The sequence below is a fragment of the Argiope bruennichi genome, chromosome 2, assembly GCF_947563725.1.
Source record: "Argiope bruennichi chromosome 2, qqArgBrue1.1, whole genome shotgun sequence".
NCBI lineage: Eukaryota > Metazoa > Arthropoda > Arachnida > Araneae > Araneidae > Argiope > Argiope bruennichi.
This window is the reverse complement of record NC_079152.1, coordinates 42,080,729-42,108,128: the sequence shown is the minus strand read 5'-3', so window position 1 is coordinate 42,108,128 and position 27,400 is coordinate 42,080,729. Positions and strand designations below refer to the sequence as shown.

Here is a 27,400-nt window from a genome sequence, read left to right as displayed (position 1 = left end):
AGGAACTGGTTGCCGAAGGCGTATACGTAAAATTATTTATATATACTTCATATATAATGTGTGTGTGTGTGTGTGTGTGTGTGTGTGTGTGTGTGTGTGTGTGTGTGTGTGTGTGTGTATGTGTGTGTGTGTGTGTGTGTGTGTGTGTGTGTGTGTGTTACGGTAAATATAATAAATATAAATTTATATTATATAATATATATAAATAAATAATTATAAATGTGTATAAATTATTATATATAATTATATATACTTTTTATGTAATATAAAAATATTTATACATACATCATAAAAATATTTTCCTAAATAGCCATTATTCAGCAACCATTAATTAACCTTGGCAAACCAGTTGGTCGCCAGAGGGGGCTAGTTAACAATATTTCTTTACAACTCTTTTTAGTATAAAAATTGTTGTTTTGTGTTGTATTATTTATTAATAGACATGTTTCTTAAATTTCTATGTAAATAGAATTTTTATTATATATATATAATTAATATATATATAAGTATATATAATTATATATACTTTTTATGTAATATAAAAATATTTATATATACATCATAAAAATATTTTCCTAAAAAGCCATTAAGACCAATTTATGTAAAAATTTCATCAACCATTAATTAACCTTGGCAAACCAGCTGGTCGGCAGAGGGGACAAGTTAACAATATTTCTTTACAACTCTTTTTAGTATAAAAATTGTTGTTTTCTGTTGTATTATTCATTAATAGACATGTTTCCTAAATGTTTATATAAATATAATTTTTATTATGGCCAGTTTCGAATTAACGATGTTACATTTTATAATAATTTATAGATACTATTTTTTCGAATATATGTAGTATATAGTTGAAATGATACCTTCTTTAGAGCACATTCGTGGGAAACGCGTCGTATTGGTAAATGGCGGAACACGAATTTAAAAAAAGAAAACGGAAATACAAATGACGCTATCTCTATTGCCTGTAATCTCTGAAACGGAAAAGAATCGAATTTCCGCATGTAGTGTAAAATTTTTTTTAATTCCACCATTCGAAAATGTTTTGTCAGGTAAAAATGCAAAGGATTCTAAAAAGTTTTCTCTTATGTATTTGGATATTCCCTCCTCAGTATTCTGATGCAGTTGATGAAGGTAAAAATTTATTATTTTTATTAATTATAATTTCGTTTTAAAAAAAAATATCTACAAAAGACATTCAGAAACCAGTTAATATTTTTTAATGCAGTGGAGTTAGACTAATTTAAAGCTACCCAGAACAACAACAAATTATCTCCAAATATTCATTAGTATGAAGCTAAAAAAAAAACTAGATATAAAAATAAATACAGCAAGAGAAAATGTGATTTTTAAAATAAAAATTGCGCTAAAGATTTATTTTAATATTTTAATAGTTTTGACAAATAATACATAATAATTAAATAGTTAGTCAGTAACATCAATCAATATTTTAATAATAATTACAATAATTAAAATTAATAATAGTATTAGTTAACCCTTTCTAGGGCCGTGGGAAGTATGCTTCCCACCAAATTTATCAATCTTTGTAGGAAATTATGTAGGTTGGCATCAGTTCTGACAAATATTTCAATCAGACGGAAACTTAGATGTTTCAGTTCTTTATCTCACACAAAATGACGCGTCTTGATTTGTTACTTAATTTTTACTAACCAAATTTATTAATTAATCAAATTAAATTTATCTAATAAGCTAAATGAATCCCTTTTCTTATTCTAATTTCAAGCCTAAAAATATTTGAACATAATATGACTAGAAAAAAATGACCCTTTTAAGGGTTAACTAACCATCCTTGTCGATCAGCTTCGCCAGGGATATTGAAATACCTAATTTCATTTGTCAGTTATGCATAATTGATAATATTCCATTTTAATTAAGACTCTTGGGCATAATTGACGACGTCTAATTGTAATTGAATCTCTTACGCAAAATTTGCATAATATTATCATAACAAACAGAAATTTAATTCCTTGGCTTTCAAGAATGAAAAAAAAATCATGTGATAAAATATTAGAGTAAGCAATGGTAATAATTTGAATTGCATTGTAATTATGGAAACTGAAAATAATCCAAAAAGTTGTTTTGCAAAATCGTCAAAATTCACATTAAAAAATATAATGCATGGTAATTTAAAATATAATTCTTTCAGGAAAAAGATGTAAAAATAATGTTTGCTCCATAATATTTTTGATTTTCTACTATAGAAAAAAATTCAAAACATATTTTAATTATTTAAAACTTTAAAAACAAAATTGCTCTAAGATGCCAATATTTTTTTCTTCATCTCTTTCTTCCTTCAAAGTATAAAGGACCAAATTCGATAGATCCAGACCAAATGATTTGTCGGTCGATTTGCGTGAGGATAACACACCTTCGATTTGTGTGTGAAAATGTGTGAAGATCACATTTCACACATTTCTTAATTAACAGTAGAGAAAAATTTATAATCATCTCTACTAATAATTAAAAATTAATTTGTGTATATGTGTGAGCATGTGTGTCATTCTATAGGCCATACTTTTTGAATTAGAGCTTTTCGTATTTTGAAAAACGAAAACATACCTAGGGCCAATTTTTAAAAAGATTTTAGCTAGAATTTTAATATATTAAGCAAGATATCGGCTTTTTCTGCTTAATGTTATCAATATCTTCCAAAAATATTTCACCAGAAAAATAATATTCGTATCATTTTAGATCTCAAAAGTTATCTTTTTAATGTTATCCATTTTTGCTACATAAATTTTTCCTTTTTTTAATTAACGTTGAAAATACTATTTTAAGAATATTTTGCTACAATATATTTCGCTGTTAAAGTAAAACGTAACCCGTTTTCATTTTTGCTAAAAAAATGTTGTATTTTGGGTTGCTTTTCTGTTGATGATCAAGTTATGAAGATTCGGCTCATTTTTGCACTTTAAATAAATGTTAGTTTAAAACATACTTTTAATGAAATAATTCAAATTCTGCTGTACTTACAACTAAGGCGATGACGTGTGAAATATTTAGAATTTGCTTATTTTTAAATACTGCTGCTATTTTCTGTGGTGCATATATTTATATAAACAGAAAAAAATGCATTGTACAATAAATAGAGTATATGGCTTCTAAATTATATGTCTATTAAAACGTGAAGTTTAAAAATATTTTACTGAGGAGGTCATTAAAACATCGATACACAAAAGATACAATTGAAATTTTAAACAACTCTTAATCCTGATGAATCACCAGTTGATCAAAATGGTTAGCATATAATAAGAAGATAGTTTAACTCAGCTGAAATTCATTGTGGGATTTCATTAAAAAGGTTCGTTTACAAAATAAACAAAAAAAAAGTAAAAGGTTTTTTTAAATGATGAGGCTTAAATTTCTGTTACAATTAGATGCCTAATAATACATTTTTGGAAGAAATCATTAAGAAAATACAAGTTTTAAGGAAGATATTTAATTTAAATTAACCACAACCAATAAAATACCCTGCAAATAACTGGTCGTCAGAGGCAGAAAATAACAAATAAAGAATACACAGAACCTTGAATGCAAATAATTTAAAGAAAAACCATGCAATTTATATTTAAAGAACTCAAAGGTTTTTAGAAAAATATGAGCATTTTTTTTCGAATTAAATACAATGCCATTCAAAATAAATTAGGCTTGGGGAAGAGGAACAAAGTTTCTAAATATTTAACTATTATTTTTAATAAATTAAATCCAATTGTTTTTCAATTTTTAATTTTGATTTCGAATGAAAGAATAATTTCATATAAAAAACATTATTTTAACTTTGTATTAATAGAAAGTTCCAAATCAGAGAAAAAAATCGAATTAATGGCGAATATGAATTAAAAGCATTCGTAAGAGTCAGTTTTTACTTCATATGTTTTGGTAAATGTCATTAACCCGTTGATTATGTATAATTACCTGTGATTAATCATAATCTCACTAAACTTATTAGTGATTATGAGAAATCGTCAGTTTATTACATTTCCGTAACATATATAATTCATCCAAAATTTTAGAATCTGTGTACTTTTCCTTATAAAGGAATTATTCTCTAATTACTATTTAAGTCGTTTTCTCATGATGTATTGACTGAAGTGGCGTTTTGATGAGTTGTGAGTTTCAGGACTGGAGGGCTTCATATCCGATGTTAAATTTCATAAAATTCCTCCATATATATGAAATTAATAGAAACTTTACCTGATGTCATGTCTTTTTTGAGTGTGTGGTGTGGAATTTTGGGGAGGGAGTGAAAAATCTGTCTCATCGTCTGAGCATGATTCAGTATCAAAAGATCCCTTCCTAAATATTCTTATCGTTGTTTTAAAAAGGGATATTAATTTAACAAAGCTTGACTAAACTGAATATATATTGCGCCATCTGGTGGCTGGTATGTCATGTATAATAAATTATTTAAAGAATAAGTTTGAGAACTTATTTAGAATCCAAACAGTCAAGATCAAGACTGGCTCTCTAATCAGATAAATAAAAATAGAAAATAAATTAGTGAATCCTATTCCAAATCAGGGTCCATATTTTGGCGGTCTACTCAAACAAATGAAAACAGAGAATAAATTAGGAAACTGTAATCAAAATTAAAGAAAAATCAGGCTCTTTAGCTATTAATTCGAACAAATAAAGACAGAGAATTAAAATAGCTAATGTTATTTTAAATTTAAATAATAAATAGCACTTTGGCACCATCTTTTGAGACTAAATTGTTTTTTTATTAATTCAAAATCGGAAAATTTCGAAAGTTTAAGATTAGAATTATAAACAAAAAAAAAATTTTTTTTTAAAGGCTGTCTTAAATTTAATTCTAATTATCTATCATCCTTTAAATAATCCTGTAATTTCTGGATTATTTAAAGGATGATAGACTGCTTAAATAATCCTGTAATTTCTTGTATTCCTTTTATTCAAAAGTAACAGTAGAAAGTTTGGTAATTATAGTTTTTTTTAGCAAAAAAAAAAAAAAAAAAAAAAACATTACTCTTCAATAAAAAAAGAAATATAAAACCTTTGATTTCTTTCTATGTCGGAAAGAAATGTTAAGTTTTAAAAAATTCGAATTCATACCAATTAATTGGTCATCAATGTCAGATATTATATTCAAGCAAAATTTAATTCTATAAAATGTAAAGATGTGATATTTGATATAATTTAATTTTTAATCATTAATATCAGTTCCTTTTGTCAGTCAGACATCATTCTTTTAAAACAATCAGTGACTTAAATTATTACAAATAGAATAAATTTTGAAAAACAAAAGGGGGGGGAGAATTTTTTTATTCCAATATCTTTTCTTCAAGTTTCTGTTCAAAGATTTCTACTTCGATGAAAAAGTTGAAAGTTCTGAAAACAAATAATAAAACCTACTTAAAACTAATGGCATTAAAGATGCATTTCAAGACAAGACTGAAAAATAATAGATCAAGTATTTTGCAGTTTGAACAAATCGTTCATTCTTATATTCTGAAAATAACCGAAACGCTCATTACTTGTGCAGAGATAAAAATCCTAAAAATTTAATTTCTTTATTATTTATAAGATTTTTTAGAGGATTCTAAACACTGAAAAGCCCTCGGAGATTCAGCGTTTTACAAATATTATTCGCTTTCAACAAATGGTTTGTTTTATTTTTCGAAAAATACTAAAAAGCCTATTCAAAGATACACTCATAAAAAGACAGCTCGTTTGTAACATATAGAATGCTTTTAGATTATTCAAACAAATAAAATTGATCGGAAATTAAACTAATTTTTTTTAAGATTTTTTTTTTTTTTAAATAATCGAATCACCCACATCTCGTTCAGACAGAATAGTAACAATTTCACTTTTTTGTTTCGTATAAAAAAATTTTTGTTTCAAATGATTATAAACTCTTAAAAATAGAGGTTTTACAACTATTATTAAAATGCATTATTTAATCGTGTGTGTATTTGTGTGTATGTGTGTGTGTGAGAGAGAGAGGGAGAGAGGAGCTGATTAAGATTTCCAGTGCTGGATTCACGTATAAGATATACAAATTATAGCTTAGGGCCTCCTCTTTCTTGGAGGAAATATATATATATATATATATATATATATATATATATATATATATATATATACACGAGGTTGAAAAATGAAATGTGTCGGTTTGTGAACTAGATAACACAAAAGTGCGTTCAGTTAAGAGAATGAAATTTCGAATACAGACTTAAAACCATATTTGCAGGGTTCTGTCTGATTTTTCTTTATAGAAAATGTGCATTTCTATTTTTGACTTTTTTTTCGGAAATCGCAAATGATGATTGAAAAGTGGCTATTAAAGTCAATATCTGGCAGAAAGTTATGGGCATTTATATGAAACAATCCTATCGGCCGGCGTCCTGGCATAAGGGTAGTGCGTTTTCCCGTGATCTGGGCGTCCTGGTTCGGGCATGGTTGTTCTTCTTCAGTCTTCTAACTGTGAGGTGCGTGAATCTGTGCCCCTGTAAAAAGTGATTGTGCAAGCGTATGTGACCATGATATAGCTAAATCGTACACTTTGTCCTAGATGGCGCTACTGAGAAAACAAGAGACTCTCACTCAGCTTAAATCGCTGACAGATTTGTCAGCGGGCTTGTAAAGTGCCATAAGTAACAGCAACAACAATCCAGTCGAATCAGAACGGTTAGAAATCGAACCAATGATCGGGACTGGAAGACTGGACTCAAGGATTTTAAATGTCAAATAGGAAGATACATTTTATAGTATGATTTGATAATTTTTATTAATAATCTATTGTTTTCCGACTCTAAATTGATAATTCATTCATCATATAAGTTATTTAATATATCAAACGATTTACCATAAATGAATTTTGCGTGATAATACAAATGCTTAATAATATTTTTTATGTTTTTTTATACTTATTTAATTTTTGAAAACAGATTTTGGTGGATTTTGTAATTGCGATTTTCTAATCTTTAAACATGCGCTGTGCGCTTTTTCTAAAGTATCCTTTTCCTCTAATTAAGGTGAAGGAATAAGTTTGCAATAAACAATTTTTTTTAAAATTGGATATTTTTAACAGCTTTTTTATTTTTTAGACAACAGAAAAATGATCAAACTGTTTTTTTAAGACCACAAATGATATATTTCTATAGTATATCGTTTTTTTTTATTGATTTTTGAAATCCAACTGATTTTGATTTTTTGTCATTTTTGGGACATCCTGTACTTTTAGAAAGTCTAAACTATTCAAGCAAGTGATTATATTCTTTGCGTAAAATTATTCCAATTGTTCTTGCAACACACAGATATGCAAGAAACTTACCTTTCCTTACCTGTTTTACATTATATCCTATTAAAGAAATGAAGTTACTTTTACCCTGGAAGGCGTTTTTCTATGTGCTCAATACTCATGTGGGGGCAATCCATAAATAGTGGCGCATCAGCCAATTTCAAAGTGTTTATCCGAAAGTACCTGGATGACAGTTTTGCCGGACAGTGGATTGTGTATGGCTGGTCTATCCAATGATCATCTCAACTGCCTCATATAAAGCATCGATTCTACTTATGTGGGCATCTCAAAGACTTCATTTAAGAAACTCGGATTTATTCAATTGAGGGCGTCGTTTCTCGAATATCCATCGACAATACGCGCACACCTGTGGATACAAACACAAGCGATATGCCTAACATCGATCAAACTATTAGCTAATCATTTCTTTCAACATTACCGAGCACGCATTATTGTTGGTGGCCGCGATTTCGAGCATTTATTGCAAACATTGCCACAAAGAAACATTTTGTGATGATGTTGCAAATAATGTCTTACTTCTCATTCTTTGTATTCTAATTCCAATGTATTACTTCCAACCATACTTTCCTATACAAAAAAAAATGTATGTTTTAGTACGCTGTACCACCTCTCAAAGTCTGCCCCAGGATCAGAAAACCACTATATAGATAAACATGGTATATTTTTGATTATTAATGCAGGAAATTCAGTCGAACTCCACGTCTGTACGTACGTAACATTTTAATTGTTAAGTATATAATTTCAAACTATTACTGGCGTACGTATGTAATTGTGAACTTTATGTATGTAATTTCAAATTATTTAGTACTAAATTCTAAAGATTATCTTTCCTTCCTGCCTAGACTCGGTTTGGAGATTCGACAGTGACTTAAAGAAAGACGTGAAGAAACAGGATTCTGATCTTGGAAGTTTCGATTTTGCAGAATTTGCTTTATTTCCATTGCTCAAATATCTCGGAATCATAATCGCAATTATAACCGCAATTTCTGTGTTGTGGAAACTTCTTCTTGCATTTTGTGGTTCAGGTACTGAAAGTTCAACGTCGAGACAAACGACTTCAAAGCCATCTGGTGGAAGAAATGAAATGAATGAAAATCAAAATACTTCGTTCTTTGATTCGCCTAATCACAGAGAAGCGACCATCAATTTTGACAATCCTTTGGATCCAATGGATCTTCTGGAATCCAGCGAACTTAGCACCGTATTTGAATCCACCAGCATATCTAATGTATCATCTTCCCTCTAAATGTGTGGTGCAAATTAAAACCAACATTGATTTTAAGAAAGGAGAGTTTAGAAGAAAAAAATGTTACCGAAGGAGAAAATCAGAAGAAAAGTTACTTCAAAAACTGTCTTTCATTTGAATGAAACACAATCTGTTCCGAGAAGCGCCGAAAGCAGTTAGTTATTCAATGTTGAATTCTTTGGAAAGTGGGACTATGTTTAGTTTGCATTGGATAATAATCTCTGCTAAATATCAAGCAAAAATATTGCTAATATCGCCATATAAGATGATAGTGCGCCAATTGTGGCAACCATTCTTCTGTATGATTCTGATATTTTTTCTTTATGATTCTTGTTCGTCTCGTTTTGTGGTTGGCGTTCTATGGTGAGCGTTCAGTCATGAATAGTATTGAACTGTTAATTAAATATTTTTGACCACAAGTTAGTTTCATCATTTAAGAAACGAACCAGCATTTGTCGAAACTTTATAGAAGAAAGTAATGAATACAGTCCATTTAGTAATCTATGTTTAATATTCTACAATCTCTTATGTAACAAATTATCCATAAAACGATATTTGATTCAGCTGCGTTGTCATATGAATTTTTTTCTTTCCTTTCTTTTCGAAATTCAAAGTCTTAAGCAAAGTCAAAAGCGTTTGAGTCGGACATTAAAAATAGTCTTATTTTTTTCATGCAAAAAAAAAATCATCGTCTCTTAGTTTCCACGACAAATAGATAATAATTGACCCTCGCTTCACGTTAATAGAGCATTTAATAAATGTGCCTATCATAAGATGAGCTGCATTGTATTGCTGCAAAAACTAAATAAAAAGTACTCTTGTACTTGGTAATCTACAGCTGAAATTGGCAAGTTATTTTACTAAGTATCGCTACTAAACTGTGGAAATGTGAAAGATTTTTAGATCTGTCTGCACCATTTTTGTAATAAGTATACATAACTATCTACCGCCGTCTATAATACAGAGTGGAGTTAAAAACACTCCCCGATCATTTGGTTTTTGTCATTATGAGAAGCCTAAATCACAAATCCTGTTTTGGTGGTAAGAGAATCAGTCAAGTTTTTTGATATATCGAGTTATTTATTTATTTATGTGTAAATAGAATTAGGCATGAATAAAAATTAACTAAGGAATCGTAAACTTTCCTTTCCATGTGCATTTTTTTAAGCCAGAATTAAACATAGGTCAATAACCTAAACATTTTCTAACATCAAGGACAGTTAAAAGATATTGGTAGTATTTTCTTCTATCATTTATAATTATATAAAACACAAAGGTAGTAACTTCATCAAAAACTTCGAACTCGAGATTTGAACGAATTTTCACGTTTCAGGTCTCCGAAAAGCACATTTCTTAGTCTGTAAACATAATAACTAAAAAAAAAAAAAGCTTGTGCATGATGGATGAAATTTGGCATTTGAAATTACCATCTAGATGTTTAACAAATTTTGTACGAAATCCGTTCGCAGGAAGTTTGACTGACTGGTTGTTCAAGTACAGTTGAACTCGATAACTATAAAACGCAAAAAGTTAGATGGATATAATGGATGGTATGCATATTTTAGGTTTAGCACCTAAAATACGCTTACTTGTTTAAATTTTGAATCTACTCTTAGGATAGTTAACCGTCTGTCGGTCTGCATTTTTACATGCTTGTAAATACAATAATTCATAATCGCAACGACTTAAATCAATGAAATGCGGTATGCTATCTTGTGACAACAACTGTGGCTCCACGGCAGATTTTGGTGTCAATCAGTCTACAAAAAGGTGCTCGAAGCTCCTATTTTCCCAATAGACTGAGTAAAAGTGCTGGGTTCATGCCAACGATCTATATTTCGTTTGCGCAATCCCTATAGTTCACAAGGTATTCGTGGCCTTGCCCAAACCCCGGGAGAGGGGGATAAAAATTTATTTGAAAGTATACTAGAAATTTTCGGGGATGAAAAACCACTTTTTCTGATTATTGTTTGTTTTAATCTGATTTTAGCGATTAGTTTTGGGTTGAATGTGCGGGAATATATGCATAGAGAAGATCTTACTGTAAATGAACAAAGACTAGCAAGAGAGTGAATTAACTGCACGATGACAGACGAGGTAAAGCCAAATGGCATTTAGTCGGATCTGAGATCTTGCTAACTACATAACCGCCCATTTAATCCAGCATATCTTCTTTTGGAGAATAATGAAAGTGTGCGTAATACTGTTGGCCATATTTAGTACATAGAAGGTAGGCAAACAGTTTGTCATCAAAGGTAACTTGTATTTTAATTCGAAAAAACATTAGCCACCTTTAATGATTAAGTGTTTGCCTACCTTCTGTGTACCTAAAACGATTAATGAAACGAAATAAAAATTAATTAATAAATTAATAAAAAAATAAATTATTAAAACGAAAACTTCTGTGTACCTAAAACGATTAATAAAACGAAAGAATTAAATCTAAAGCCCAACTACTTACCTATTAGATAACCTTTATTTCATAAAAAAAAAAAAAATTTTAATATACATCACCGATGTTCTTTTGTTCTCAAAAATCATCCATATTGGATAAAATGATAAAAAAAAAGTCTACAAGATTTTAGAGAAAGACCTTTCCAAAGCTTTCTATTTGTATGGTCACGGTGGCCTGGTGGTAAGGTAGCGGCTTCTGAGCCAGAGGGTTTCAAATTCGAGGCATGTTTCCACCGAAGAACCGTCGTGTAAGCGTCTTCGCGTTGTTGGGCTGTGGAAGTTTAGAGAGGGGGTACCAGATCAGGTGTTGTCCTTGACATCTGACAGTGGTTCAAATTCCAAGTGTTACTTTAAAATAGGACATTAATATAACTAACACTAAAATATTTTGCTACAACCATTAAATAAGGTATAACTTCGAGACAAACAAATGGACGGAAATAATTACTAAAATAAGTTTTTCTAGACTCGGAGATGTCTCAAATATTATCGATACGTCGAAATCTGGAAGATGAAATTTTTCTGAGATTGCAAAGATTTTTTTTCTGAACATGAGATAATAAAAAATGACTTTTTTTCTATAAGCCTGGCTTATCCCTAAAGATCGTAAAGAACCTTTTGGGAAACCCCGCTTGCTTTCAAAAGGCCTATTCACAGAACTACATTTAGTACGAGGCTAAGAGCGTATTTCATCACGAATAAATTATCAGATGGTATATCTTCTAAGTCTGTCGCGTCAATCATCTTTTACCTTTTTATGCCTTTTTTGCTTTAGGCAAAGAATGTTAAGAAAGAGATGATAAAATAAATATTACAAGTTTTGCTCCAATATTTATAATTCTATAAACGGTTTGAAATCCTGATAAACATCGACTTTTGTCGGGTTTATGTCTGAATATCCCTAGTGTACCCATGACAAGATTAAACAGATATGTATCCTGTACTGCACTTACAAAATGCGCTTCAGTATGAAAAACATTAATGGTTTACATCTTAGTTTTTTTCTCCAAAACTCTTAGCTGACATCAACTTTCAACTTTTTTCCATTCAATTTCGTCATCGATGAGACAGACAATGGCATTATAGTTATACTCTGGAGAGGTTTACATCGCTTTAGTAATGAATCATTTCACAAGAAATCGAGCAAAAACATTTAAAAAAACCCGCCGTCTTCATTGATAGCATTTTCTCACCATATTAATTGCATCAATTTAGTAATGCTAACCCGCTTTGACAAAATACAACTTATCACACCAAAATTGCAGTCCTATTTTAAATCATACTTAGCTAATAAACATAGAGCATTCTTAATGGTTAGCTATGAGCACAAAAGGGTTAAACTAACTGATGAAATTGGTCCTAGTTTTGGGAATTGGGGATATGACAAAATTTTATTATGCAATATATATCGAAACTGGAGAGTAGACAGGAAAGGCATGCGACTAATTATGATTATCTAAGAGGTCAAATGAAATTAAAAATCACCAATCTCAGTGCAGTAGTTAGGCGTAAGAGACTCAGTCATTTTTTTTCCTGACAGAATGCATCATGAAGTAATATTTTTGATTTGCCTTTAAAAAAAATTCGATGTGAAACAAAAGTAATCTTTGCTGACACATCTATAAATCAAGAACTTTCATATAAAACAAAAAACACCAAACATTGGTCAGTGACTAGACCTGGGAGAATGGTTCTTTTGTTTTCCAAATTATTATAAATATATGTATATATAAGCATAATGCATTTTTGCTTTTTAATCCAGAAAATATTTGCTTCTCAAATAATTTCTAACTTTTCTTTTGGTCTGCTTTGAAATATTAAATCATAAAGTTTCTCTTTCCATTTTGCCTAGACCCGATTGGAAGATTCGACAATGTCCTAAATGACGCGAAAAAACACGTCTATGCCTATGGAGATTTAGATTATGCAGTATTTTCGATATTTCAATTGCTCAATTATCTCGGAATCGTAAGTGCAGTTATAATCACATTCTCTTTGTTGTGGAAACTTCTTCAGATTGCGTTTTGTTATTCAAATACTGAAGTCAATGCGTCAAATGATTTCGATGCCATCTAATGGAAGAAATCGAATGAACGAAAGTTATTCGTTCCTTGATTCGCCTGCCCGTGAAGAAGCATATGAGAGTTTTGACAATTCTTTGAATTTTCTGGAATCCAGTGAAAGTGGCATCATACTTGAATCCACCAGCGTATCTATCGTATTATCTTCCTTCCAAATGCGGGATACAACTCAAAACAAACATTGGTTTTAAGAAAGAAGAATTCACGAAGAAAGGAAAGCTAGTGACGGAAATGGACAAATACGAATTAAAGAGTCAGTGACAGAGGAAGATAAGTTATTTCAAAAACTGTCTTTCATTTTAATGAAAAAACGGCTTCCACCCAAAAGAACAGAACGCAATTATTCAATCTGGAAGTTACTTTAATTTCCCTAACTTCTGGTTCACTACTTCAAAATATTTATGTGCTTAATTTGCATTTGAAAACTGGACCACTTTCAATCATTTGTGTAACAGATTAACCAAAGTGAAGAACTGAGTTAGAAACATGATAAAATTATCAATATCAATAGTAATCATGATAATGTGCCTTGAAAAGGGTTGAACGCAATTATCAAATATTAAAATAAACTTCATTAATGTACTTCTGGTTTCAATTTCGAATTTCTATTGTGGGAAGTTTGTTTTTCAAAAATAGAGCGATCTCAATCATCTGTAGAATAGATTATCAACAAAGGAATAATTTATTCAGTATCAGGATAATTTTTTTTTCCTTTAACGCGTAGAAAAAACTATATTTTAAAATTCAAATTTTATATTTTGTCCAAAACTGGATAACTGCTGCACCCAATCAGCAAAAGCGTAGACTCTGATTTTGAATCCTTAAATACAGCCATAGTTCTTTCTTTAGAAAATAAAAATAAATAAATAAATAATAACATCGACTTTTTTACTTCCCATGCCGAATTATCTTGTTTTTGAAATAGTTACTACTTTAGTTACTCAGTTATTTCTTAGATGGCGCCACCAGAATGTTTTATTTATAGATCTAGTGTAAGAAAGTCTGAACCTGATTGCACGTGTGTTTGTAATGGGAAATAACAAGAGAACTCTCAAGGCTTGCTGATTCCTCATAGAGGAAACAGATTAATTATTTTTTTTAATGTAAAAGATCATCTTAAGGTACCTCTGCCCCTGGGGAAGGAGAGGAGAGGTAAAAACTAGTGGTTTCACCTGTCTATTGAAAGTGAGAAATATAGATTTTTTTTTTTTTATAATAGCACCAGTAAGTAGACTACGTAGCGCCATCTAAGATATAATTAATTCACTAAAGCAATAAATTGCATAAAATTAGAAAGCCAAATGAAAAATTTGCAACATTAAATTGCCTAGGTGAATTTAATGTGTACCACGGTCAGTTTTGTTTTATTTTCTAAAAAGATGAATATCGAATTGCTCTCGTCTTTTCTCTATCTTAAGTTTTTATGAAAACTTTTGAGTTTGCTTTAATTCTAAAAGTAGCAAATTATTGTCTAAAAGAAAGGATTTAAAAAAGAGTAGAAAGATGTATAAACGTAAAAATATTATTACTTTCTTAAAATTCTTACATTAACTTTCAGCAGAAATAGAAAATCACGCATAAATGTTTGAATTTTTTTTTTTTTTTTTTTTTCATAAAAATGAAGTATTGAAAATTCAATATTTAGAAGGAAAAAAATGCATATTTTAAAATTATTATCATTAAAAGGATATTTTTACAAACTTTAAAACAATGTAAATATTATTATTGAGCTTTAGAAGTAGGAATGTGTATCTTTGAATGTTTTTAAATTTTGTTTAGGAAGAAGCCAATCGAGAGTTTAGCATTACATCATCCTAAAAATAAGTTAATTTTCAAAATATTATCTTTTAAATAATTCCATTTTTATATTCTTGTGATTTTTTTCCTTGATTACAATTAATTTTGAAATATATTTAGTTGCAAAATTATCAAAAAACTATTTTTGCAAAATTTGAAATAAAGCATTCTATTGTTGAAATGAAATTCAAACTGTGTTCAAAATTTATCAAATATTCAACCGCGCTTATTGTATACTTTAAACCTAGTTATTATTTTTTTAAATTTAATATATTATTTTAAATTAAGAAAAGCCTTAATTTAAACTGTTCACAAACATCGATATTTCAAATTGATAAGCTATGTACTCAAATTGGCGAAATTAATTGGTGAATGCAATTGAAGAAAATTGTCCAATTATCGAGACGAAGAGCTATATTATGGTTTCATATTGATATATCTCAATATAGAATGGAAGGGGAGCTATTAATGATACATTTAAAAATCAGAAGATGTATCATTAATAGCCAGAAGAAATAAAATAAAAAATGAACGAAACGTTGCTGTGGTTGGAGTTGGGAAATTTTACAATAGCTCTTTTTATACTTAATATACCATGAAGCAGTTTTTCTATATAATTCTCAAAAAAAGGAATAATTGGCGACCGAAGAGCATTTAAAGCAATTTGGCGAAAATGGATCCAATGGTCTAATGGATCCATTTTCGCCAAATAAGGTCTAATGACTGAACTATTGTTTTCCTAATTATTTTGAATTTAATCAGACAATTTCGATGTAATTCCACATCGGTACATTTTTGCTCGGCAAATAATTTAAAATTGTTCTTTGATTCCGAAGTAGCACAGCTTGTTGCATAATATTGTATGATATTGTGCGATTTAACAATATAATATAATATTGCGTATATTGATCAATATCATACAGTTTTGCACAATATTTGTGTGCTGATCGAGTTCTACTAGAAATATTAAATTCTAAAGCTTCTTTTTCCTTTCTGCCTAGACCCGGTTTGGAGATTCGACGATGACGTAAAGAGTGACGTGAAAAAACAAGTCTCTACCCATGGTGATATACATTTTGAAGGAATTTCAGCATTTGTAATTTTCCAATATATCGGAATCATTTTTGCAATTATATTAGCTCTGCATTTATTCTGGAAACTGCTTGAGATGGCATTTCCAGAACTAAAATTTTGTTGTGCTGAAACATCATCAACAATGAATCAAATTACTCAAGTCCCACCTGTTGGAAGAAATGGAGGGAACGAGTATCAAAATAGTTCATTCTTAGGTTCGCCTGATCACAGAGAAGAGATCAATGCGTTTGACAATCATGTGTACCTCAGGGAATCGAGTGAAGATAATACTGCATCTGAAGAGAATCCACCTTTGTATGAAACGGTTGAATGAAAAGACTGAAAGACTCGATTGTAAGAAAGAATTGAGAAAAAAAGTGCACGAAACACAAAACATAGATACAAAGAATATGAACTAATTCAAAAACTGCCATTTGTTCGAATGAGGCATAATTTGCTGGTAAAAGAATCGGGTTCTGTTATATATTATTGAAATAAATTTAAATTTATTTTTGGCTTTTTGTTTCAGTGTATCACTGAGTGCAGTTTGCTTTAGAAGGTAGGACTAATTGCAATCAGATTTGTAGCAGATTATCCATTTATGTAACGTTTGATTCTGTAACATTTTCAATTGTAGCAATGGGAATAGCAGCGAATGAGATGCAATATGTCCTCAAAGAGAAGAATATAGTTATTCAGTCTTGCAATGACTTTAATTTTATGAACTACTTGTTCGCTGTTTCAAAGTGTAACACCAAGCACTTTCATTTCATAACTTAGAGTACTTTCAGTTCGTTCTGCAATAGATTATCAATAAAAAAATAATTCATTAAGAAGCATGGTAAAAATTGAATTATTTTTCTTTATTACATAGTGAAAATATATATATCACCAGCAATTTTTTTAATTTATACCTAATTTTATAACTGCATCCAATCATCGAAAACAAAGAATCTTCGAAATACAGTATTTTTTACAGTGGCTGCATTAGTTACTACTTATGTTAATTAGTCATTTCTTAGATGATGGACTTGAACCGCTGTATTTAAATATAAAAAATACTGTTGAAACTTCCATAAATTATATGGAAATATGAAATATATTGTTGAAAATTCTGTAAATTATACGAAAATATAAAATATATTGTTGAAAATTCTATAAATTATCTGGGCATATGAAATATATTATTTAAAATTCTATAAATAATCTGGAAATATGAAATATATTGTTGAAAATTCTATAAATAATCTGGAAATATGAAATATATTGTAGAAAATTCTATAAATTATCTCGGCATATAAGACATATATTTTAAAAAATTCTAAAAATTATCTGGACATATGAAATATATTGTTGGAAAATCTTTAAATTATCTGGAAATATGAAATATATTGTTGGAAAATTTTTAAATTATCTGGAAATATGAAATATAATGCTGAAAATTCTATGAAATATTTGGAAATATGAATTACATTGCTGAAGATACTGCCATAAAAATTTAAAAAATTGTCAAAATTTAGAAAACATTACATGAGAAATAAATTGGTGGCATTAAATAAATAATTTTTTCTGAATTTTAAAATACTGAAAAATTATTTTTATTCGGTAACATTTTTAGAAGAGATCTTGTAAAACAACAAAATCTAGCTTAATTTTTAATTAATTTAGAATTTACAAAAATGAATCTTTCGAAGGTGCACACTCTCACCCTTCAAAGTATATTTGTTCCAAGTTTGGTAGCCCTAGATTAAACGGTCTGGCCTATAGAAAATCAGACCCCCAACATAATCTCTTTTATTATTAAAAGAAAAGAGACTAATTTGACAAAAATCTAAATTATGCAGAAAAAGGCCTCCATGATGCTGTAGAATCATATGTTTCCGTCATTTGTTCTTGGATGACAAAAAAAAAAAAAAAAAAAAAAAAAAAAGACTCATCACGGATCTTGAGAGCTGTATTTCTACTTAGATATCTTTTGCAAATCCAAATACTTGTTGGTGAACGGATTTTCGAATGTCGAAAACGCATTTTCATATGCCCCCTGTAATACATATTAAAAACAAAGTCTATAGTAAATAATAATGTTGATATATAACTACTTGAAGGAAACTGTACTTCTGGCATCAGTGGAAACCAGTGGGTAGCGGTAATGGAGAGGAGGTATTAATGTCCCAGGCACTAATATTCTGCGGTGCCATTGATATCAAACTTTAGCGTATTTATTAATGTTTTTCTAATGAAATATTATAAAGTAATGAAAATATAATATTATTTGCTGGGCTTGTCTATATTCACTAGCTAACTGATAACGGCAGCGAGGATTACATTATGCCCCAAATGTCTGTTACCTTCGCTAAGCCATTGATAAAAGTAATGGCATCTCTATGTTCAACATTTGAATGATTACGATTATGATACTACAAAGCGCAGAAATACATTTGAATTTTGTTCCGTGATACGAATCCAGTATGATTGTAAATTATTATTTCTTTTCTAGTTCTTTCTGCTTGCTTGAAAATTTTTTGAAAGTTGTATTCCTAAAAATTATATTCCGGTATTTGCTAACGTTTTTTTTTTTTTTTTTCCCTGAAAAAGATTCAATTTCTGTGTCTTGTGGGATTGGTCTTTTTTTTTGAGGGGGGGGGTAATTTATAAGGAAAATACTTAGACTTGATCACATCAAAGTTACTTACAATCTCTGTCAATAATAAAGGCGTGCGTGTGTGTGTGCGTGTGCGTTTTGGAGCTTAGCGGAGCATATCTATTGACTCAGTGCAATCGCATTTGGTACCAATATCATGTCTTCGTCTCAAGATTTTCCCACGCTGTTGGAAGAAAGCTAGAGTTATTCTGATTCCCAAAAATAACGATGTCTGTATCCCACATTTAGAGAACCTAAGGTGTATCAGCTTACTGTCAACTTTCGGTAAATGTTTTGAACGACTTATTATTAACAGATTAGCTTGGCGTTTGCATAAAGATAATTATTTCAATAAAAATCAGTTTGGTTTTATGCCTCAAAAGTGCACTGAAGATGCTTTGTTAAACATTAATAAATTTGTTTTAAAAGGAAAAAAGAAAAACCTTCATACAATCCTGGTTTTATTAGATATTAAAGGTGCTTTTGATAATGCTTGGTGGCCTGCTATTATGCATCTATTAAAAGGAGCAAACATCCCTGACAATTTATTTGCCGTCATTTCTAACTTCTTGAAGGATAGAACTGCAAGCTTGTCCTTAGGTCACTCCTCAAAGGAGAGGGTTTTACAAAGAGGGTGTCCTCAGGGATCTGTTTCTGGGCCTTTTCTCTGGAATATTATTATAAATGATTTATTGGAAAAAATCGCAGCTTTCTCTTCTTGTGAAACGATTGCTTTTGCAGATGACTTGCTTCTTTGTTTTCAGGGAAAATCATTTCACGATACAAGCGGACAAGCACAGATTACTCTTGATTTTGTATCGGACTGGGCAAAGAACCATAAATTAGAGTTCAACGCCATCAAGTCAAAAGTAATGGTCTTGGAGAGGAGAGAGAACCAAGTTCGTAATAATAACCTCACCCTTAATGGAATTCCTCTTTGCTATGTGAAGGAATTAAAATATCTTGGAATTGTCCTTGATAGTAAATTCTCTTGGAAGCAACATATTTTACATCTTTCAAATAAATGTGAAAAAATTCTGTTTGGTCTTAGTAGAGTTGCTAGAAATAGTTTTGGTCTCAAATCTAATGTCTCATCCCTCATCTACAAACAGGGTATTGTACCATTTATTTGTTACGGTTCTCGAGTCTGGGGTACTGCTCTAAAGAAAAAAATAAATTGTCGGCTCTTGAGGAAAATTCAAAGGAGAATACTGCTACGAGTTATTTCTGGGTATCGAACGATATCTTATGAAGCTGTATTTTCTATCTCCGCCTTTCCACCTATTGACATCTTTATAAACCATAGTAATGAATTCAAGAACGCAACGAAGAACCTGGCCCATAAGAGTCTAGATGATTTCCTTCAAATTTCTGAACTTCCCCATCCTGCTGAAAGATTTCCTCTTAATGTAATTAGTTATCATAATAATATTGAAGACAACTTTCCCGTTGTCTGTTTTACAGATGGTAGTAAAATTAACAATAAGGTTGGGCTTGCATTTGTTGTTTTCCAAGATTACATAGAAATTGAAACTCATCAATTCAGAATAAGAGATGAATGCAGTGTTTTTCAGGCTGAATTGCTTTGCATAGCCCAAGCAGTTTCTTGGATTTGTGACAATGAAAACCTTTCATCAAAGTTCTTAATTTGCAGCGACTCCCTTTCATCTTTACATGCCTTAAATAATATCGATTCCCTAAACCAAATAATTGTTAAAACACAATCCAACCTGAGTTTTCTTCAAGGCAGAGGTGTGCAAGTTTCCTTTTCTTTTGTTAGAGGTCATACAGGAATCTATGGCAATGAACGCGCCGACTGGCTTGCCAAAGAAGCGACAAAACTTGTTCATTCCATTCCTATGAGCATTCCGAAATCTTATTTAAAGAATGTCTTTAAAGATAAAGTTATATCTGAATGGAATACTTTATATCAAGCATCGACTAATGCGCAGCTCACTAAGGAATTTATTCCATCCATACAGAGACGCCTAAAAGCTCACTACTTTGAGTCAAATTTTAAACTTATCCAGTTTCTGACTGGGCATGGAAACTTTAAAGCATATTTAAAACGATTCAATTTGTCGCCGACTGATAGGTGTTCGTGCTACAGTGGTGCAGTCCAGGATGTCAAGCATTTGATATTTGAATGCACCAAGTTTATTCCGGAAAGACGTAAACTGAGAAACTGCCTTCGAAAGAACAATATAGCTTGGCCTCCTCATTTATCTGCCTTTGTACAGTGTAAAGCATCCTTCATTTCCTTTTGTACATATATTAATAGTATTTTTCCCCGTATGATTTAAACTTTACTTCAGTGTGTTTGCCTACTTATATTTGCATATATACTTTTGTATTTGTATTTTGAATATTTTTATTGATCATGCTTCTTCAATTGTTTTATAGCATTTACTGTATGTTTCTATTACTATGTGAGCAATTTTGTTTCTTTTTGTTTTGTTTGTGTATCTACTTGTTTTCCCCTATTTTTCTTTCTTCTTTTTTTGCATTTGTGCCTGCGACCTTATATTTGAAATTTATTTTACTCTCAATTGCGTATTGACTTACATCTGTAAGCCTTGTGGTATACTTGTTGGCACATAAGGAGTTTATTCATAGAGAACAAAATATATATATATATATATATATATATATATATATATATATATATATATATATATATATATATATATATATATATATATATATATATATATATATATATATATATATATATATATATATATATATATTGGTGGGCAGGGATGTGTGTGTGTGTGTATTTGTATGTTGTGTATATACAAATATACACAACATGTATATTTGTATGTACATGCTATGTGTATTGCGCGTGTATCGTTTGACTTAGAGCTACAAAATATGAAACAAACATAACTTAACCCTTTATTTACCAACATAATATGTCAGTTTTTTCGAACAGTATACAAAAGAACACAAAAAGGGTAGCTCGAATAGCAAGCAATAGATATGAACTAAAATCAAAAATTAAAAATCGTTAATTATTAATTAATATAGATATTTAATAAATTAAAAAGCTTGCTTCCACTGTCCTGGACTTATATTGAACTAAATGATGCAAAAGACGTTGAAAAATAATTCGGTAAATAAAGTGTTAAAGAATTACAATATGTTCTTGTAATTAAATTTAAATTAAGGAATGTTTTGGCATTTTTTCGTGATAACTTAATAGTATTACACGATACTAATTTTTTTATATCAATTTCAAAGTTAAAAATTTTCTTGATGCCTGTTTAATTGCCGAGCAATTTATTTATTTTTTTCCGAATCTGTGATTTTTTTATTTATTTATTTTTTTGCGTAACTTTCAAAAATATTTCTCATTACTATATTGAAATTGAAACCGTTTTTATTTCTCCATCAAATATTTAATCACGTGACTTTATTGTTCCATTGTTTAAAGCCAAGGAAGAAGTATTCTGCTTAATATATGTGTAGTTTTTAAACGAATAGAAAAGTGTATCATTTCATGGGGAATCAGAAAAAGGAGCAGTATTAAGCAAAAGGCAATACACAATTTGAAACAAATTAGATAGACGCTTAAGTTTTTAATGGCATTACAATGTCATAAAACACGATTCCATTATGAAGGTTACTGTGCATAATAAGTCAACCTGAATGACCGGACCGGCGCAACAGCAACATTGGCGGGAACTGTGGCTGAGTCCTAAGGGCCGTCACCTGCCACGGTACAACCCTCTCCGAAGGAAGTACGTCCCGTCATCGATGGGAGGAGTCAGATTCCCCACATATTAGTGTATCCTCCAGGGTGACGATATCCAACCACCATGCCGGAAGCATCTCATCCTCATTTCGAGGTGCCCCCTGGGGGTCTACTGTGCATAATAAACAAAACAGTTGTAAGGTTATTAATTATTAAGTAAAATAAAAATTATTTTTATTTAGCAAATTTATTTTTAAAAAAGAGTGTTCAGCAATCAAATACATATAGTAAAAAAGATTTATTTAATTTTAGAATAATTCGAAAATTAATTTTTTACTATAACAATTTAGGAAATAACGTTGAAAATTTAAAAATTTCGTTTAATTTTTATTTATTAAAATTATAGTAAAAGATTTAAAAAATCGTTTCCAGATGCATATTCTCACCGCATTTAATAGCGCTCGATCTAACGGTTTGTTCAATAGGCAGCCGACCCCCCACCCCACCCCCAAAAAAAGGCACTACCTTTTCAAATTCTCACGTATACGAATTATATGAGGGGGAAAAAAATTATTGTAATCATCACAAACTTCAAGCTGGACGAATCTCCAGGCGCCAGGCTTCCTGGTGTCCAAAAAACGTATTTTTGGAATCGTGTCTATCTGTGAAATAATAACTCAAAAACTCTTTAGGCTTGGTGGATATATGCTGGTACAGGGATTTCACAACATACTTGGAGATTCTAATTACACACTGGCATCCATTTAGAGAAAGTCTGTCTGGCTGACTGTCTTAGTACAAATGAATACATTATCTATGAAATTTATACATCTAGACAAATGGAATTCGATACATGGATTTAACATCTATATATAATATAGATCCATTTCAAATATGGACATTATTTTTAGTCGATACCTTTCGTGACAATTCAAAAATAAAACAACTTAGGAAATTGAAATTTGATTCACAATTTAGGATCTAAAATATAGAATCTCATCAAAGTTTGAGCCAAATCTGTCAAAGGATTCGCCAATCTGCCCGGCTCCACTTTCGCATTTCATGTAAACTCAATGACTTAAAAAAATAAAATTTGGCATGTGATTTTGAAATTACAATCACAATTTTAAGTCGAATTTAGTTTCAATTCGTCGGATTAAGGGATCCAAAATACATACTCAATTTCAGGGCACTTTTGTATTAACCACATGCCAGCGATTAGACTTTTTAAATAAAGACCTTCAGATTATACACAGGATTCAAGCCAAAAATCTCGAATCTCTTAATATTGATCGCCATTGGTATGCAATTGATACATAAATACCAATTTCCGTTACTGCACTCTGAAGTACAAAACTCTTATGTGTGAAAATATATGAGAAAGTTTCGAAGAGACACTTTCACAGATATAAATATAAATGGATTCGAGAAAACAAAAACTAAAACATTTTCTAGCTTACTCTCTAGAAACTCTCCCCCTATGGCGCGGGAACTCAGAATTCTATTTTCAGATTCCTGCACGTGAGAGTTGTATGCTTAGTATTATACTAAAAAATACCAAAATTTGCATTTTAGTTGCATATTTTTCCGATTGACTGAAACCAAAATTTTTGATAGATCTATAATTCAGTAATAGGTACATAAAACAAAGGTAATATAAAAAAAATTATGTACTTAAATAATTTTATGTAACTATTGAATTATTACCTTTGCATACAGGTGTTGACAGACGATCAATTCCTCGATGGATTTGGTTCGAAATTCATTACAAATATGCAATTTAGATACAGTACACTACCGATTATCCGCGGAATTGGGTGGCGCGGCCGCCGCGGATAACAAAAATCGCAGATAATCCGAAAAAAGCTAAAAACGGGTATAGCAAAAGAGGAAACAGTCATTCCAACTTTGAAAAATCGTTTTATGTACAATAAAACGTAAAATAAACAGCAGGAACTAACTTTAACTTTTAACTTTGGTTAACTAACGCTTAATATTTTAGTATATCACTCAAAACTAACCTAAAATGCATTTTGTTAATGAAAACAGAAAAGTGCTTTGTACTTACGAGAGGCGTGAAGGATACACAGAAAAATTAATACATATGCACTGTTTTAATACTGTAATGTATTATGTAATTACAAAAGCATAACTGTAAAACTGCACCTTTTTGAAAAAATCAGTTAAAAAAAAAAAAAAAACTTTGTGCGGCAGGCGCGGATAATCCGCACCGCGGATAACCCGCCCGCGGATAATCGGGAGTCTACTGTACTAAAACTGTGTAAAAAAATTTCATTTATTATGTCGTTGCGGTTTTATGTTATCCCTTTAACACTGACCCTTAATTGACACGCGGTCGAACTCTTAACGGATATAGTTTAAAATTTGATTTAAATCTGCGCACTAAATATTAAATCTATGTGCAGAATTTATTGGCATAGAATTCGAAGTTTTGTAGCAATTGTGTTTACTTGTATTCAGACAGATCGATAGACTTCCTTTGACAGGATTTCGCTCAAAATTTGATAGAAGGCTAGAAATTTGGTGTAAAGACCACATACCAAATTTCATCGTTTCAGCTCCAAGCGTTTTTGAGCTTTAGCACTCATAACAACACTTACAGACATAACTACAAAAATTTCAAAATCTGAAATTTGATATTTTTGAGGGTCAGGGAGAACACATGCCTTCTGCATGTGTTCTTTGTATGTGAGAAATTAAAAATAATGATTTGTTACAGTTAAATTCAATCTACTTTTTTGACAAATTTTTCGATTGCATGCTTTTTGCAATTTTTGCGTTTTAATGAAAAAGTATTTTTTTATTTGAACAGTAATTTCAGAGCAGAAATTTGGCATTTATTAGTATGTGAAATGCTTTGATACTTGCATTTTTTTCTGTAAAATGCATGACCAAAAAAAAATCGTTAGGCGCAGAATGAAAAAAGCTGATATAATCAGTTCTGAAGAAGATTTTAAAAAATGAGTTACGTCTAAAACGTTATCATAATACGTTGCTACGATCTATAAAAATGTTCGAATTTCCGTTAACTTTTTTGACTGTGGTTTCTGCTGTCGATACATATTCTATTTAATGAATCATGCTCATGAGAATACACCATTTTGTTATGAAAATCGTCTATTTTTAATAATACATTGTTATGAAATCGTACATTCACCGTACACCGGTGGGTTGTAAGATGAAAGAAATATAGCATCCTAATAATTGAAAAACTGCTTTATTACTTGCATTTCCAGGAAATATTGAGTACGAGTAACAAAAATACAGCAGACAGTAAATATCTAAATAAATATTGTATTAATGTTCAGCACGAAAACTCGATTCTACAGTCAATACTCCAAAGACAGACTCATTTCTTGTGTAAGCGCCTCCGTTTGCATACAATCCTATGGGTTTGCCATCGTCCTATAGGAAGGAATGTCTCACCCTATGAGACACTGTAAAGTAAAATTATCCAGATTTCGGATCTTAATAGAGATAAGATCATAATTCTAGTATTTTCCAAAACCTTCAAGTTTTTACGAAGGTGACAAATTCTTTGGCAAGTCGCAAAAATGATAGCTAAGGTTAGATGACATTGATCTTGACAAGAATCCCTGCAAATCTCTCTTTCAAACGGTGAAATTAACGTGGCAGGGAAGTGAAAATACAAAATAACAATATCATACGTTCCTTGAATTTTGTGAATAGTTCGTTGGAACGAAACAAAAAAGATGCACAATAAATAACTACTTTTTTTTAATACAGACAATTTCTTTCAAATAGCAAGTATGTAAAATTTTTCTCGCCTCAAATTGTTTTTTTTTTTAAATTCTATTTTGAAATATTTAATTACAACGCTTGTTTTTCCTTTCTACTTAGAACCAGACTGGATGGATGACGATGACGTTAACAACGCTTTTATCCATTCAACTGCAAAGAAAGACGACAATTCAGAAGAATCGTCTGACTCTAGACACGGATCTCGAAATTCGCCATTCGTGCAGTTTTACATCGATATCGGAATCATAATTATAATTATAATAGCTCTATACTTGCTGTGGAAACTACTTGCTAAAGTGTACCCGCAAATGAAATTTTGGAATACAAGAACTGAAACATCACCTTCAATGACTCAATTGATTGAAATACCACATACTCGAAGAATTGGAGAGAACGAATGTTGGAACAGTTTTAATCCACCTGATGATTCGGAAGTGATTATTGGTTTTGACAACCCTCTGTATGAAAGATATGGCCAATTATCAAGAGAGGATAGCATTGTAACTGAAGAGAAACCCCCCGAATATGAAACTGTTGTGTTTGGTGATAAAAACAATTCAACGGTAACTTCTGCTTCAAGAGGAAATCCTGAATCTCCGCCTCCAAAATACTTCAAATACAGTCCGTTATTTGAATGAGACGCAATTTTACCTGTATAAGATCTTGGACAGTTTCTCTGTAACATTTGTTTCGTGAATTCACTATTCCATTGTGAACAACTATAATTTCATGAATTTCAAATTTAGTTTATTCAAACAGAGACCAAGTGTTAAAAAATTTCAACCAATCTTAATAAGCACAATAAGACTACTGACATTGATCGTCGTAATGTGAAATATTGCATATGATTATAACATTGATCGCCTTATTGAGTAATATTGTATATGGGACCTTTATCTGTTTGTTTTTGATAAAAACATTTTTGTTCTCTAGCTTAGATTTCAATAATTTACAACTTATCTATAAATTTCATTTTTATTTGTAAAGATTTCATTTCATTTAAGAAATGAATTCTATCAACAAAACAGCATAACTAAAACAGTTAAATCTATTACAAAATTATATAATCATATTGTGATTACAATGGTATCAATTTCAAGTTCGATATTTCAAATAGTAAACTTTTGAAAATTTAACCAATTAGCATATCCATATTGGCCAATATTGCACTGAAATACTGAGGAATGCCGCATCTGGGATTACTGTGGGCAAGAGATTTAAAAAATTATTCTCTAGTTTGGATTTCATTAAACAATATTCATATAAATTTCGCTTTTATTTCAAATGTTTCACGAGCCTCACCGCTTCGTTTACGGAT

General features: G+C 30.5%; 1 protein-coding gene across 3 annotated transcripts; it reads left to right on the top strand.

Moving 5' to 3' along the window:
* Nucleotides 1-995: 995 nt before the first annotated feature.
* On the top strand, nt 996-26,965 carry LOC129962112 (uncharacterized). 3 transcript variants are annotated; one of them, XM_056075844.1, is made up of 2 exons: nt 996-1,134; nt 26,182-26,965. In XM_056075844.1, exons 1-2 carry the CDS (start codon nt 1,041-1,043, stop codon nt 26,718-26,720), a joined length of 633 nt encoding a protein of 210 aa, XP_055931819.1. In that variant the 5' UTR covers nt 996-1,040; the 3' UTR covers nt 26,721-26,965. The 3 variants fall into 3 exon arrangements, with proteins under 3 accessions (XP_055931819.1, XP_055931820.1, XP_055931821.1); XM_056075845.1 differs by lacking the exon at nt 26,182-26,965 and adding an exon at nt 15,886-16,749; XM_056075846.1 differs by lacking the exon at nt 26,182-26,965 and adding an exon at nt 8,149-8,804.
* The last annotated feature ends 435 nt before the right edge of the window (nt 26,966-27,400 follow it).

What these genes read in the sequence shown, in the direction of transcription:
- LOC129962112 (XM_056075844.1), top strand. Translation starts at nt 1,041, where the DNA reads ATGTTTTGTCAGGTAAAAATGCAAAGGATTCTAAAAAGTTTTCTCTTA. An exon ending in TTCTGATGCAGTTGATGAAG is followed by an intron (nt 1,135 to 26,181) that starts GTAAAAATTTAT and finishes CTTTCTACTTAG; the next exon opens with AACCAGACTGGATGGATGAC.